Source organism: Budorcas taxicolor, chromosome 23 (assembly GCF_023091745.1).
Source record: "Budorcas taxicolor isolate Tak-1 chromosome 23, Takin1.1, whole genome shotgun sequence".
NCBI lineage: Eukaryota > Metazoa > Chordata > Mammalia > Artiodactyla > Bovidae > Budorcas > Budorcas taxicolor.
In genome coordinates this window covers 34,053,659-34,068,711 of record NC_068932.1, presented here as the reverse complement: position 1 = coordinate 34,068,711, position 15,053 = coordinate 34,053,659, and the positions used below count along the sequence as shown (strand labels likewise).

General features: G+C 49.1%; 1 protein-coding gene across 1 annotated transcript in view; it reads right to left on the bottom strand.

The window, feature by feature from the left end:
• The window catches only part of VWA2 (von Willebrand factor A domain containing 2), a 49,420-nt gene extending 36,513 nt beyond the window's left edge, over positions 1–12,907 (bottom strand). The window contains 5 exon segments of the mRNA XM_052661111.1: positions 289–422; positions 1,910–1,984; positions 5,477–5,538; positions 12,658–12,695; positions 12,698–12,907. Of these exon segments, the coding sequence (XP_052517071.1) occupies positions 289–422; positions 1,910–1,984; positions 5,477–5,538; positions 12,658–12,695; positions 12,698–12,907 (519 nt within the window).
• Between the last annotated feature and the right edge of the window lie 2,146 nt (positions 12,908–15,053).

The window sequence follows — 15,053 nt, the reverse complement described above, 5'->3', positions numbered from 1 at the left end:
AAGAAGTCCACTTTCTTTTTCTGGGGATAACTAGCTCGAAGGACTGTGTAGGGCAACTCTGCCGAGCGGAGAACCTGCCTGGGGGGGAAACCAAATGAGGAAAGCAAAACGGAGAGGAGGAGAAAAAGAGCGATTGAGGCCTGGGATTCCATCATGCCTGGAATCAGGATTCATCCCCTTGGTCTTCCTGGTTCCAGAAGCCAGTAAATGCCCTCTTCTACTTAAAATGGGCTTTCTGTCACTTGCAGCCAGACACCCTAATACAAAGACAATGAGACTTAAACTCACCTTCCTAGGGTTGATGTCCAGAGCATCACAGACCGTGATGGCAAAGTGCTTGGACCTTTCAAAGCTCCCTTTCCCGACACTATGAGAGCCATCCATCAGAAACAGTATGTCCACTGCAGCCGAGCACCACATCACTAGGGGAGAGTGGAGCAACATGAGTGACAGCCAGCTTCCCTGCGGTCTGGTTCCGAGAAGATCTTCCTTCCAGAGCAGAGTGGAGGTGGAAACAATCTTGCAGTGGGTCAAGCTCCTCTTAGTACAGTGGGGGCAATAACCCTGGAGACAATTCTGGGCCACAGGCAATGCTCTCCTGCAGCGGGGAGCATGGACCTACCACGGGCACAACACTGATGAAAGTCTGTGTGATAATGAGAGAGTCTAATTCAACAACACTAAGCCGTCTGAGAGGAGGGGCTACTGGAGGCATGGAGGGATATCCAAGAGCCTTGGATACTGCCTTCAGGGTTCACAATCTAGCCTGGGACACAGTCAGGCACCCTGGTATATAAGGATGCATTACCCAAGAGCCTAAGTAATCACAAGCATTGACCAAATCTTTCCTATAGGCCGGGTACTCTGCTTTAAACACTTTAAATTTATTTATTTAATTCTCACTAATTTATTTAATTCTCATAACCACCTTGAGATAGATTATACTTTTTTAATTTTTTCACAGTTATCTTGAGATATCATTCATATATAAGTCAATGTTTGAAGTATACACTCGGTGGCTTTTTGTATTGCTCAGGTGCTCAGTTGTGTCTGACCCTTTGTGACCCCATGGACTTCAGCATGCCAGGCTTCCCTGTCCTTCACTATCTCCCAGAGTTTGCTCAAACTCAAGTCCGTTGAGTCGATGATGCCATCCAACAATCTCATCAATGGTTTCTGGTATATTCAAAGAGATATTCTACCATCACAGTCAATCTTAGAACATCTTTCATCTCCTCAAAAGGAAACTCTGTACCTTTTAGCTATCAGCTTCCTAGCCCCCCCCCCCCCCCACCCCCACCCCTAAATAGATTTACAATTTGTATTCCCATTGGCAAGATAAAGAGAGCAGGGTACAGGGCAATTCAGGGAACTTTCCTGAGGTCAAAGCACCAGGAAGTGGTGGAGCCACGGAGTCCAACCCAGGGTGTCAGAGTCCACACCCTGTCACCTCATCATGAAGATGAGAGAGTGGAAGTCAGAGAAGCACCAGTGAGAAGGTGCCACCCAGTAGCAACAAGCTAGGGGGATTTCACCAGAGAGGGAGGGAAGGTGACCGGACAGTCCCTGCAAGCAGGAGGGCAGGGCTTGAGCATGTGGAGGAAATGCCAAGCAGAGATAAAGAGGAAGAAACATAGCAGCCGATGAGGCTGGTTGGGTAGGCGGTGGCCATACAACAGAAGAACCTGGAAGCCAGGGCCGAGAAATCCAGCAATAGGGATCTTCCTGGGTTTTTCACCCAGGAGAGAAACTTTGTCAGGCCTCTGTTCGGGGAAAACGACCCTGGCCACAGCATGAACGAAGACAGGGCTGGGAAAGGAACTGTCTGAAGCCAAAAGATTTCCCTTGGGTCCATCACATAGAGGCCAAAGTGGGAGAGTTTGGAGGATCAAGAAAAACATGGGCTTACTTTTGCTGGCGACTGAAATCTTCCCAATAATCTCCTTGCTCACGTGGACTTCCTGAAGAGGGAGGGATGGAGGCACTAGGAGAGGAATCAGAAGCGCACGTTACGCGGCAGAGAGGGGAGGGGGCCGAGACTCCACGTTATGTGACCACAATGAACAGGCAACAACAGAGAAAACAGGAGTGTGGAAGAGCTTAATGATACTGTATCTTAAAAATTACCAGATGGATAACAGTAATAACGTCCTCCCCAATTACTCCAACTTTATCAGGTACCTTTGCATTTAAATTCGGGTATTTTGAAGAGTAAAATTAAAAATATCTACCCAGGGGCTATAGAGAGCCTTGATTCTGATGAGTTTTGCCCCTGGTTAGGCATAAGACCTGGGTGCCCCTCTGGGATGCAGCATCTTGCCATAAAAATTAACCTTCAACATGAACAGACAATTCACAGAAGGAAGAGAATTCCTAGAAAAGCACAAGGGAAAATTTTCAAATAGGTGACAAAATGTTTTAACTCAAACCACAGGGTACCCTTTTAAATGTGAAATTTAGATGATCAAGGTTTAAATGTAAATGTAACTGGAAAGGTTACATCAGGAAAACCTTTTCCAATAGTGGCACAGTAAATTGGTATAGTCTTTTTGGAAAACAATTTAGCCAAATGAATTAGGAGTCATAAAAGGGGTTAGGCTACATAACATCACACCTGGGAATTGATCCAAAGGAAAAACAATTTTAGGGAAGGGAAAATGTGCCACCAAGACATCTCCTTCAGTGTTATTTGTTTCAGAGGAATGACGGCAATGACAAATACCCATAGAGATAGGACTCAGAGTAACACGGATACAATCATTCAATGCAATTAACATGAACAAGGGCTAAAAAGTTTTGGGTAGGAAGTTTGTGGATACGCCTTTTTCTTCTATGTGATACCCAGTAAAATTGTAGTGATGGCATATGAGCAGTCAATAACAATTTACAAAATGAACTCAGGGCAGGTAGCATGCCAGGTGCTGAACAGCAAGCCAACCACGATGAAAGTCCTGAAGACAATGAGGTGCCGCTTGGAGGGATTATTTGAAAAGCCAAACATGGGTGGTCACTGTCAGACAAAGCAGACATGTGGATGTTTGTAAAGTCCATGTCCTGTAGATAAGCACAGAAAGCACCAGGTGAGGGTGTGCAGAAGCTAGGAACAGGCCAGGCCAGGCAAGGGGCAGATGAAGGAATATGAGGAGGGAGGAGGCTGCTGGGGAAAGAGGTAAGGAGATGCAATCAGGCTGGGAAGGAGGTGGGGGTGTGGTAGGAATCACATAACACAGGGAAGTTGGGCTCAGGGGGATTTGCCACTGCCAGAATGGTGACGAGGAAGAGGACACCAAAAGATGAGCTCAGGTTCTGGAGGGAGGGGTGCCTCTAATTGGCAGTACCTGCTGGAGTTCATTCATGGGGCAGAAACACCTTCACCTGTCTCCACAGAGCCCAGCCCAGCTTTCTGCACACAATTTGGCCAAATGAATTAAAAATTCTTGCCTCCTTTGACCCTGAAGCCAAAGCCAGAAAGCACCAAGCTTTCCTGAATGAGCCCATGAATCACTGACAAAAAGTCCAGGAGTTGAGGAATCCTTAAAGTGTCAGTAGCTCAATCGTGTCCAACTCTTTATGACCCCACAGACTAGCCCATCAGGCTCCTCTGTCCATGGAATTCTCCAGGCAAGAATACTGGACTGAGTTGCCATTCCCTTCTCCAAGGAATCTTCCCAACCCAGGGATTGAACCAGGGTCTCCCATGTTACAGGCAGATTCTTTACTGTCTGGGCCACCAGGGAAGTCCCTGAGGAATCCCTAAGATCTTTTTAAATGTTTTACTGGCACATTCTCCAGCTGGAGACTGACCAGCCATCACCCCTGGATGGGAGATGGGAGGAGGAGCTCCGTGACCAGGGACCACTCACTACGGATGTGACTCAGCTTATGTAACTGTATCATGGGCTCAGCTGTCCTGGCAGGTGCCAGTGAGACCTCCTTCCAGGGAGCAGGTACCCAGTGACATCCCACGGTGCCCCTGTGAAACTACCTCAGGACTCTGCAGATGTTCCCCCGGGGACAGAGAGTCAATGAGCATGTGACTGCGGCTTCCTCTCCCAACCAAGTCAGTCTTCACCTCTGAGGACCGCCTGCCTGGACAGGGTGGGGAGACTCAGGTTTGGGTTTTCATCCCAGTCCTGCTCCTGAAAGCTGCGCAGCCCCAGGCAAATCACTTAGCCTCTCTGAGCCTTCCCTGTCTCATCGGTACAACCGAGGGGTGTCAGATCCAGTGCTCTGTAAACTGGACAGGCTACAGAGGGTGAGCTTCTGCTGTGAGTTAAAACAGAAGCTTTACTGTGCCTGGGCCCCCAGGGACCACATGTCCCCAAACACGTCTCATTTCATCCCAGTCCCTCGGTCATGAAGCCACTGTGTGACATTGAGGGCTCCAAGAGAGGGGATAGGTGGACTGGGCAACCACGTCCTTCCAGCCTCTATCTCCCTGAGGGTCCAGAAAACAAGCAGATGGTGACAGCAACCAATGAATAGCGAGGATACCCCAACTCACAGAAACACAGACCCAGGAGGCACTGCAAGAGAGCCTCTGAGGCTGCAAGAGGACCCTGGGCTAGCCTCAGGCAGCCAGCCACCCAGCCCGCTCATTCTTATTCATCAGCCAACCCACAAAACACACCTATTCCTTTCTACCATCTTGTGTTTCGAAGAGTCTAGAATGTGGGAGGGCCAACGTGGGAAGTAAATAGAAAACTGATTTGCTCCACTATCCATTCACTAATCTACTTCTTGAGCACAGATTAGGTGCCAAGTCCAGTGCGAGGTGCCAAGACTACACAGCCTGTGTCCAGGGGAGAAGACGAACACTCATTTTTTAAAATTCACACAGAAATAAACTCATATCTGTATTAAGTGCAACACAACAGAGAGACTCAATGGGACACGAGATTTTAGTAGGGGGATCTGACCTGACCTGGGAATCCAGGAGAAACTGAGCTGGGTGCTGGAGGATGAGTAGGAGTTTACCAGGGTAGAGGTGCTGGGTGAGTCAGTGATACAGGCAGACGGGCCACCATAATTGAGAACCCCAGGGTGGGAGGGAGCAAGGGTGCTGGGCCGGCCTGGAAGGAGTGTGGGCTGCAGCAAAGAGGAGGAGGGAGGGGGCTCCAGAGGGGACACCATGTGGCGTAAGGTCAGATCAGGCAGGCCCTCTTCAGAGCAATGGAATATCACTTGAAAGTTTCAGGTAGGCAGTGGGAATGGAGAGGGATCCAGGTATGACCAGATTTGCGTTTTGAAATGTGTGAAGAACAGGATGGAGGGGGACTGGGTGAATCCAGGGAGACAAGTCAGGAGGCTACTGCAGTGGTCCAAGCACCAGACGATGGGGCTTAGACTAGGCAGGTGGCCAGGAGTGGAGAAACATGGATGCACTCAAGAGACCTTTAGAAGTCAAAATCCACCGGATGTGAGGTGCATCAAACCCCTCAACACCTCAGCCACCTCTCACACCAAGAACACTCACCTCCAGCAAACAGGACAATGCAGATGGCTTCCAGCAACAGGAGAGAGGGCATGTTGATATGACTAGAGGGTCAGGACAAGGAAAATTTTAAAAAAAGGATCAGCAATCAGTTCTGTGAGCTCCCCCAAGTCGTACCCCCAACAAGACGACAAGGGCTCAGCCTTTCCCGGGTCACAGATATGACCCTAGAGGCTGCTGCTTGCATGATAACTACAGTAGTCTGGAGAAGACCCAGATCCCCAAAAGCCATGGAAGACTTCACTCCAATGACTTTGATTTTAAAGGACAGCCTTAACACCTACCCCTCCCCTGGTAGCTCGGTCAGTAAAGAATCTGCCTGCAGTGCAGAAGACCCAGGCTCAATCCCTGGGTCAGGAAGATCCCCTGGAGAAAGGAATGGTGACCCACTCCAGTATTCTTGCCTGGAGAATTCCATGGACAGAGAAAACTCACTTCAACCTGATGCCCTCGAAAGTTCCTTTAACATTCTCAATGAGGGCCATGCTCCTGCACCTAGGAACATGGATAGGGACTTCCCAGGTGGTCCAGTGGTTAAGAATCCACCTGCCAATGCAGGGGACAAGGATTTCATCCCTGGTCCGTGAAGATTCCACACACCTCGGGGTAACTAAGCCACAACTACTGAGCCTGTGTGCTGTAACTACTGAACCCCATGCACCCTCGAGCCTGTCTCCAAAACAAGAGGAGCCACAGAAGTGAAGACTAGCGCCTGCTCACTGAAACCAGAGAAAGCCCACACAAAGCAACAAAGATCCATCAAAGCCAAATATGTATATACACATACACAAACTCGGAAAGCAAGGCAGAGGGCCTAAGATTCCATTCATGCATCTTGGCCCTTGGGACCGCCCCTTCCCCCCTCCATTAGGGACACCACTTCTCTGAAACACCTGGCAGCGGTCTCCTGGTCATCTTCGGTGCCTCAGCCATGTGCCTCTAACTTAATCTGCGCTAAAATGAATTGTGTTACTTTTCTGACGCACCCCAATCACCTCTGTCTGGGCACTGAAGACATACCTGGCCAACGCAGGAACAAAACACAGCTGGATTCTGAATTCAGAGGATTTGCCAACCAGTGCTGACCCCCTCCTCCATGGACCTGCACTCCTACCCTCAGGGGGCGCGCTCTGGTATCAAACTAAGGAGGAGATACAGTGAATAAGGGTACACACCCCAGATGTAAATGGGAAGGCGTCCCTGAGGCTCAGAAGGGGAAGAGTCCTGAGTCTCTGGGTCCCCGTCCAATGGGCTTTCTTCTAACCATGCTACTCCTAGAGCCGAGGTCAGCTCAAGGTCCATGGGCCATCCCCCTGAACTCCATGCACACTGAGCTGGCACACCGTGACTCGGGAGCTACCTCTGCCCCACGATGACAGAGGGTGTGCACCCTGGATCCAGGGGTCCCACTTCTCATCTGATGCCGTGCAACCCTGAGAGTAACCACAGTCCCTCACCTGGAAATGAGGAGGGTGGACCAGAGGCTGCTAAGATGTCTTCTGGTTGAAAAAAAGAAAATCCCCTTTTGATCTCCTCTCCACCATGGAACTAGGATGGTCAGACCTTTCCCCACCGTTTATTCAGCTCTCTGGATTTCAAAACTCCTGAAGCAAACTAAATGGAATTGCCTAACCAGCTGAGAGTCTCTGTGCTTCAAGTCACTGAGAGGCTTCCCAGCCTCACCTCATCTAAGTAAGGACCGGAGATGAGGTACTACAGGAGGGAGGAGGGCAGGAGCTCCCCAGGCATGGTCAGAGAGAGAGAGGGGGCTGGTGGGGGCCATGCCTCCTGTTCTCATTCCTCTTACTCCACACAACAGCCGTGGGACAAGTCCCGACCTGCCACCTGGGAGCCAGGCAGGGGCGAGGCCTGGGGACAAGGGCCAGCTTGGCATCCCTGTGCCATCCAGTCCTGAGGCTCAAGATTTTCTGGGATCACAGCTTCCGACCTTGGGCACACGCAGGACTCTGAGGCTCAGGCCTGTTAATTTTTTTTTACAAAACTAGGATTCTAGCGGCCTCCCGTGAAGACAAGGCAAAAGAGAGCACAGAAGTTTCCTGCTGCAGAGCACGGTGTTTGTGAACACGGGGCCCCTCCCTGTACTAGGGGACAAACCTAGGCAGATCCATCTGGCTCCACCATGTGCCTCTGCTTGCCCAGGTGAATGTTTTTCCAGAGCCTCTTAAGGTTCTACTCATTAAAACAAAATTTAGGTTGGCAATCTGGAAATCAAGTGCCTCCTTGTGAGCGCCAGGCTCAGGTGGTACTGACCCTGAGACCTCAGCAGCACCTCCCCAACCGACCCCCGTGCCCCCACCCCCACCTCAATCCCCACTGTCACACAGCCCACACTGAACCTGCCTGCCGCGTGGCAAATGGCTCAGAGACTAGGGGCTGTGTCTCAGTCTCTGCATGTGCCTGGCATGTGGTAGGTGAGACACGTGCTTGCTGGAAATCAGCATCATAACGCTTCAGGCGGGTGGGCTGGAGGGATACTTCCTGATGAATCTGTGCTCATTGCACTCACAGTATCCTTTTTTATACCAAGATAAATGAACCTAACGTTGTTTCAATAATGATACAGAATTAATAGTTCTCTACACTATCTATTCCCACTCAATCATCTCAAATATTCAACTCAATCCCCCTTCCTCACACAGCAAAACTTTCTTTCAATACTAATTCAACATTCTAAATACAACCCTACATCTAAGACTTGAAAGGATGAATTCCACAGTAAAGAAAAAAAAAAAAAAAAAGCTGCTCCCTTCTAGTGAGCATTATTTACTCACTAAAGCACCCAGTACCGGGCTCTGAGGACTTCCCTGGTGACTCAGACGGTAAAGAATCTGCCTGCAATACAGGAAACCCAGGGGATTTCCTGGTTCGGGAAGATCCCCTGGAGAAGGGAATGGCTACCCATGCCAGTATTCTTGCCTAGAGAATTCCATGGACAGAGCAACTTAGTGGGCTACAGTCCATGGGGTCACAAAGAGTTGGGCATGACAGAGATTAACGCACACCAGGCTCTCGGCTTAAGTATCTTCTCTCTCCTAATGCTCACAGCAAGCCCCCATTTGACAGATGGGAAAGCTGAGACAGGGAGAAGCCAAGGTGAGACAGATGAGATAGTTCTGCCCCAGGTGAGACAGTTAATAGTGGATCCTACTCCTTCTGGCCTCCCTGTGTTCTGTTCCATCTGTCACCTTCCTGATTGTGGGGGATCAGAACAGAGGAACAGAGCCTAGATTTTTCTGAATCTCACCTGTTGGCAGTCTTCTATCAGCTGCCAGCAGCTCCCACACCTGATCACATAACTTGAGATTTTGAGAACTTTCTACAGTCTTGTACTAAGCAGATGGGAGTGGTCTGCAACCCATGGGCAGAAACTGAATTTCCATTTCCAGGTATACCTTGTCAAGCCTCTTCCATTACAAAACACCTGGCTCATCACATTTGCTCCTTTCTATTCCATTACTCGTGCTAATCCCACACATTGTCATTCCTGGCTTCTGGGGTTCTCACACAAGGACCTGGATCACTCCCCGACTCCCTGGTCTTTTCATCTGATTGTTATTTTCACATTCTGATTCCTTGCAGCACCAGCAGCACGTGGAACAGCAGAAGTGTGAGGTTTGCTGCAGGGCATCGCAAAACATCACACTCTGTGCTGCCTGGAGATTGCACTTCCCAAGAGACAGGCAGAAAGCAAAGGCCAAACAAGGCTACTTTTGAAAAAGAAGGGCCAGACGGAGGAGCAATAGCTAAAGGCGGTTTTGCAGGACAATGGCCACTTTCTCCTCTATGATCGGAAATGAAACAAGGGCAGGGTGAAAAAGGAGAGCGCTTCCACCTCCTTACATAATGCAATTCCAACCCCAAATATTAGATTAGCCCTTGGCAGCCTCCTCTCCATCAGTAGAATGGAAATCTGAACTGTTTACAAAAACAGTCCACACAAGAAGAGAAAGACTTTCAAATTGGAGGTAAGTCAGCCAGGAAGCCTGTGGTCTTTTGCTGTAACAAACATCTTCCTTGTTCAATTGGCAAAATACTTGGCTCAGACCCAGGCAGTCAGGGGAAGTGGTTGACACGTTTCTAGTCCGATAAGGCATGAAGGGCATTTCACAAGTTGTTCTGGGACACGCTATGCTTTCCCTACCAAAATCACAAATTTTCAGAACCCAACAGTCTGGCAACCAGAAATCAGCCACAAGGGACAGACAGACTGTGCCCTTTGGGTCCCTGGATGGCTGGGGAGAAGAGGCAGATGAACCACAGGCTTCCCACACTCTGTCCCTGACAAGAGATTCTGATGCTTGTTTTGATAGTATTTGAAAATCCTTTATTGAAACTGTCAGTATGTGTATTAGTCACTCAGTTATGTCCAACTCTTTGAGACCCCACAGACTGTAGCCCCAGGCTCCTCTGTCCATGGATTTTCCCAGAGAAGAATACTGGAATGGGCAGCCATTCCTTTCTTCAGGGAATTGTCCTGATCTAGAGATCGAATAGGTCTCCTGAATTACAGGCAGATTCTTTACCATCTGAGCCACCAAATCCACTGTCATAGGGTTCTGGAAAGTGCATCCCCAGGACTGGAACTCCAAAGATGGAATTCCAAACTAGCTCTGCTTCTAACCAGATGGGCAACTCTGCAAACACCAACCTCTCGCTTCATTCATCTGTTTCATAACTGACAGTGTTTTAAAGATCCAGTGAAACAGTATGAAAGTCCCCCACAATGGTAAAAGACTTTTTGAACATATGGTATTAAAAGATTATCATTGCATTTCACATATTAACGTCATATAACTACATTCATATACCCTATAGGGTAGACACGATCAATTCTACTTTCACACTTGTAAAAATGGTCTTGGAAAAGTTGGGGCCCAAGGTCAAAGAGCTGGTAAATCACAAGTTTGGTGTCAGGCCCAGTTTTTCGGATGCAGGCAGCCCAGACATGACAAGAAGCAAGCAGCACACAGTTGGTGTGCAAAGGGCACCAATCGGACGTCAGGAGACCTGAGCACCAACCTCCCAAGTACGTTCTTTCACTTTAGTCACTCAGTTTTCTTCTTTCAAAAATGGGGGTGACATTATACACCCTATTTACCTGCAAAGGTTATTGCCAGGATCCCAGGAGCCCACAGTGCCAAAGTCCTCTGGGCAAGGGCAGAGGTGCCCAAGTGGAGATCAGGAAATCTAGTTAAGAGAAGGGACCCAGGATCAGGAAGGGAAGTGAGGAATTGGAGGATCACAATCAGGAAAACCCAGCAAGTGGTTTTGCAGTGGAAAAGTAAGCTGCTGGAGCTGCTTAGATGAACGAGGGAACTAAAACAAAGGCCTTTGAGTGTGTTCAGCTATTTTGGGTTGATGGCTTGGGATACTGAAGCAGGAGTGTCTCGCATGGCATAGACCCATCTTATGCAGGGTCCCCAAGGGACCTCCAATAGCTTTGTTGATGATGTGAGGGGTTTATCGCATTAAAAAAAAATCCTTGTGGGATATAATTAAAAATTAGCAATTTTGTTACAGTCCTCTCAATTAAAACTGTTTTTTTTTCTTACTGCTCAACGTGTGGGAATCACTGTTCTAACACACTCACAGTGTTGACTCTTCCACTGATACAATGACGTGAAATGTAACTTATTCAATAACAACTATTAAGCATCTGCCCTGCACTCAGCACTCTCCCAGGTGTTGGGGATGCAGTGAAAAAAACTCTGTAAGATGCACACCTGGTGGGCACATTCTTAACAAAGGGCTTTTACATTTGCACCAGTGGTTTATCCTCAGTGTCATCACTTGCCAATTAGAGACTGTGCTCATTACAGACCCAGGAGCCAGGGTTCCTGGCAGACTCTCCCGTTCTCCCTCGGGCAGTCTTCCACCCTTTCTAAGTCTCAGTCTCCTCATCTGTAAAAACACGGGCATCTGACTATAATTCATTTCAAGAGCCTGAGCCTAGTGAGGGGGAAGGGAAACAGCTACTCTAAGCTCTGGGTGGTGGACCAAAAAGCCAGATTTAAAGAAAAATGTCATTGATGGTTTTCAAAGAGACAAGTATGATGAAGGAAGGATGGAATCCCCGTGGACCTCTGGGATTTGCTTGGGGATCCCGACTGGGAAATTCTTAATACATCAAGAGATGGCTCTGAACTGGATTTCTACAAAGAAGAGTAAGGGCCGTCGTATTCCACGCAAAGAACAATCCAGTAAAGCTTTGTAGCCCATCAGTCTAAGGAAAAGAATGGCTACAAGCTACTGAAAGCCAGCAGCATTTACAAATTAACTCTCACGGCCTTTGGCTGCTGCAGCGCTGAGTCTTCGGTTTCCTTCTCTTTTCTGACTCCTCTCAATAACTGCACATTTCTTAATACAATGTCACTGAGAAAGCAAAATAGACCTTGAATTTTTAGACTTCAATTTATAAAACACTTAAGAGGTTCTAGAGGGGTTGTTTTTAAAGGACCACCTAAATTGAAAATTGTACACGTTTTATTTAGTTCCAAGATACTAAACACACTTCATAGTGTCCCCATGGAAAGGCCCTTCTTAGCAGGACAACCACTGATTTCACATTGAAAGGGAAGCAAGATGCCCTCCTTTCCTCTATTCTGCCTGAGTGTCCACCAAATTTTTAAATCCATGCCCCCTGGCAAGCTTTTAAGGTGCAATTCTAAGACCCTCCTTTTCCCCTCCCAGAAAGTGGCCACAGAGCTGGGTTCTGACCTGGAGAAGGACAGGAAGTGGGCTGGACCAGCTGGCCAGAGTGGGGTTGCGAGGGAAGGGGGTGTCCAAGCAGGTGAACCACCACTGAGGATAAATCCCTTAAGACTTCCCAAAGGCCAGGGACTAGTCTTTCGGGCCGTGGGCCCCTCAGGCTCTGCATGCAGAGACCTCGCTGGGGTCACTGGGCTGCCTGGGAAAAGCACGCAGGAGTGACTTTAACACCTGCATCTGTTCTGTAAAATGGGGGGCGGGGAAGGAGGAGTCGGCTTGTCCCCAAAGCCTTTATTCAAAAGATGAGCCTTGTCCCCAAAGCCTTTATTCAAAGGATGAGCCGGGTTAGGGGTTCCAGGACTCTGGTAGGACGGCCAGGTGTAATACAAGGTTCCCTCCTCCACTCACAGTCACCGAGCGCCCGTCCCCTTTACCTGCGGTCCGAGCCGCTCTGCTTGGCGTCCCCGAGGACCCACCGGAGGGGCTGCTGCAGGGCCCGCAGCGCGCTGGCTCCCAAGACCCCCGCCGGCTCGCCCCGGGACCGAAGGAGGGGTACCCCGAGGAGGGGCGCCAGGTGCTTTCTGTCCGGGACGCCGACTTCCCGGAGAGGCGTGCGGGCCCCGCCGCGGTGCTCGGGTGGAGCGCAGACAATGCCGAACCAAACCCGCCGCGCCGACGCCGCATCCAAGCGGGACGCCCCGTCTCTGCACGCGGGGCAGGGGCTCCCGGGGGCGGGGCGTCTCCTCCGGTGCGAGCGCCGGGAAGGAAGGGGGTTCCAGCGACGCGGAGACCACGCTGGCTGGACTCACGGCGAGGAGCGCGCGGCGGGACCCGGCTCGGGCCAGGGGGCGCTGCAAGCCCGGGCAGGGGAGCCCGGGCGGGAGCCACGTGGGACACCTGTGCGCTGCACCGAGGGGAGGCGGGGAGCGCGGCGCCGGCCGACCCCGCTAGGGCCGCTCTCCCGAGGGCGCTGCATCGCTTTGCTGGGAAGCCAGCCCGCAGCCGCCCCTCGCGTTCTTAAGCAACGCGTTGGCCAAGGTCGGGAGACAAAGGTACTTACTTCTGCTCTGGTCTCCCAGCCCCCGAGCGGTGCAGCAGAGAGCACTGTGCCATCCGCCTTGGACTCCGCAGGATTTATCGCTTTGATACTTGCGAAAATGTTGGCTTTGGCATGGTTACTGTTTGTCATGGCAGTTGCCCTTTGTTTACCTGTGTGTTCTGTTACTGCCGTTGGGAGGTAATAATTGGGCCTTTTGGCCAGCATCCTCGTTGAAATCTGGAAGGTGCCTTGATTTTTTAAAAATCGAATACCATAAAGCAAAAATAGCTCAGTCTGGCACAACACCTTGTGCATAGTAAGCACTCAAAAAAAAAAAAAAGTCTCTTATTGCATAATCTATAGTTTCCATATTTCATCAGAAAAAAAGTGTCATTGCATAACGTGTGCTCATTACAAAAGAAAAAAATCGGCTAAGCAAACCGCACCTACTCCACCACCCAGAGATAATCCCGGTTAACATTATGGTGTTTCTTCTTCCAGCATCAGTCTACTCAAAATTTTATTGTTAGCTCATTCCATGCATGGGCTTCCCTGGTGGCTCAGTGGTAAAGAACCTGCCAGCCAATGCAGAAGTAAGAGACTGGGGTTTGATACCTGGGTAAGGAAGATCCCCTGGCAAAGGAAATGGGAACCCGCTCCACCATTCTTGCCTGGGAAATCCAGTGGACAGAGGAGCCTGGCAGGTTACTGTCCTTGAGGTCGCAAAAGAGTCCAACATGATTTCATGACTAAATAGCAGGAGCATTCCACGTATAGTGTATCATAGCCAGCTTTTCTTTGCGCCTTTTGACATCTTTCTGTGGCTTTTATCCACTTATAAGAATGCTCAAACTACCGCACAATTGCACTCATCTCACACACTAGTAAAGTAATACTCAAAATTCTCAAAGCCAGGCTTCAGCAATACATGAACCGTGAACTTCCAGATGTTCAAGCTGGTTTTAGAAAAGGCAGAGGAACCAGAGATCAAATTGCCAACATCCACTGGATCATGGAAAAAGCAAGAGAGTTCCAGAAAAACATCTATTTCTGCTTTATTGACTATACCAAAGCCTTTGACTGTGTGGATCACCATAAACTGTGGAAAATTCTGAAAGAGATGGGAATTCCAGACCACCTGACCTGCCTCTTGAAAAACCTATATGCAGGTCAGGAAGCAACAGTTAGAACTGGACATGGAACAACAGACTGGTTCCAAATAGGAAAAAGAGTACGTCAAGGCTGTATATTGTCACCCTGCTTATTTAACTTCTATGCAGAGTACATCATGAGAAACGCTGGGCTAGAAGAAGCACAAGCTGGAATCACGATTGCTGAGAGAAATATCAATAACCTCAGATATGCAGATGACACCACCCTTATGGCAGAAAGTGAAGAGGAACTAAAAAGCCTCTTGATGAAAGTGAAAGAGCAGAGTGAAAAAGCTGGCTTAAAGCTCAACATTCAGAAAACAAAGATCATGACATCTGGTCCCATCACTTCATGGGAAATAGATGGGGAAACAGTATCAGACTTTATTTTTTGGGGCTCCAAAATCACTGGAGATGGTGACTGCAGCCATGAAATTAAAAGACGCTTACTCCTTGGAAGGAAAGTTATGACCAACCTAGATAGCATATTGAAAAGCAGAGACATTACTTTGTCAACAAAGGTCTGTCTAGTCAAGGCTATGGCTTTTCCTGTGGTCATGTATGGATGTGAGAGTTGGACTGTGACGAAAGTTGAGCGCCGAAGAATTGATGCTTTTGAACTGTGGTGTTGGAGAAGACT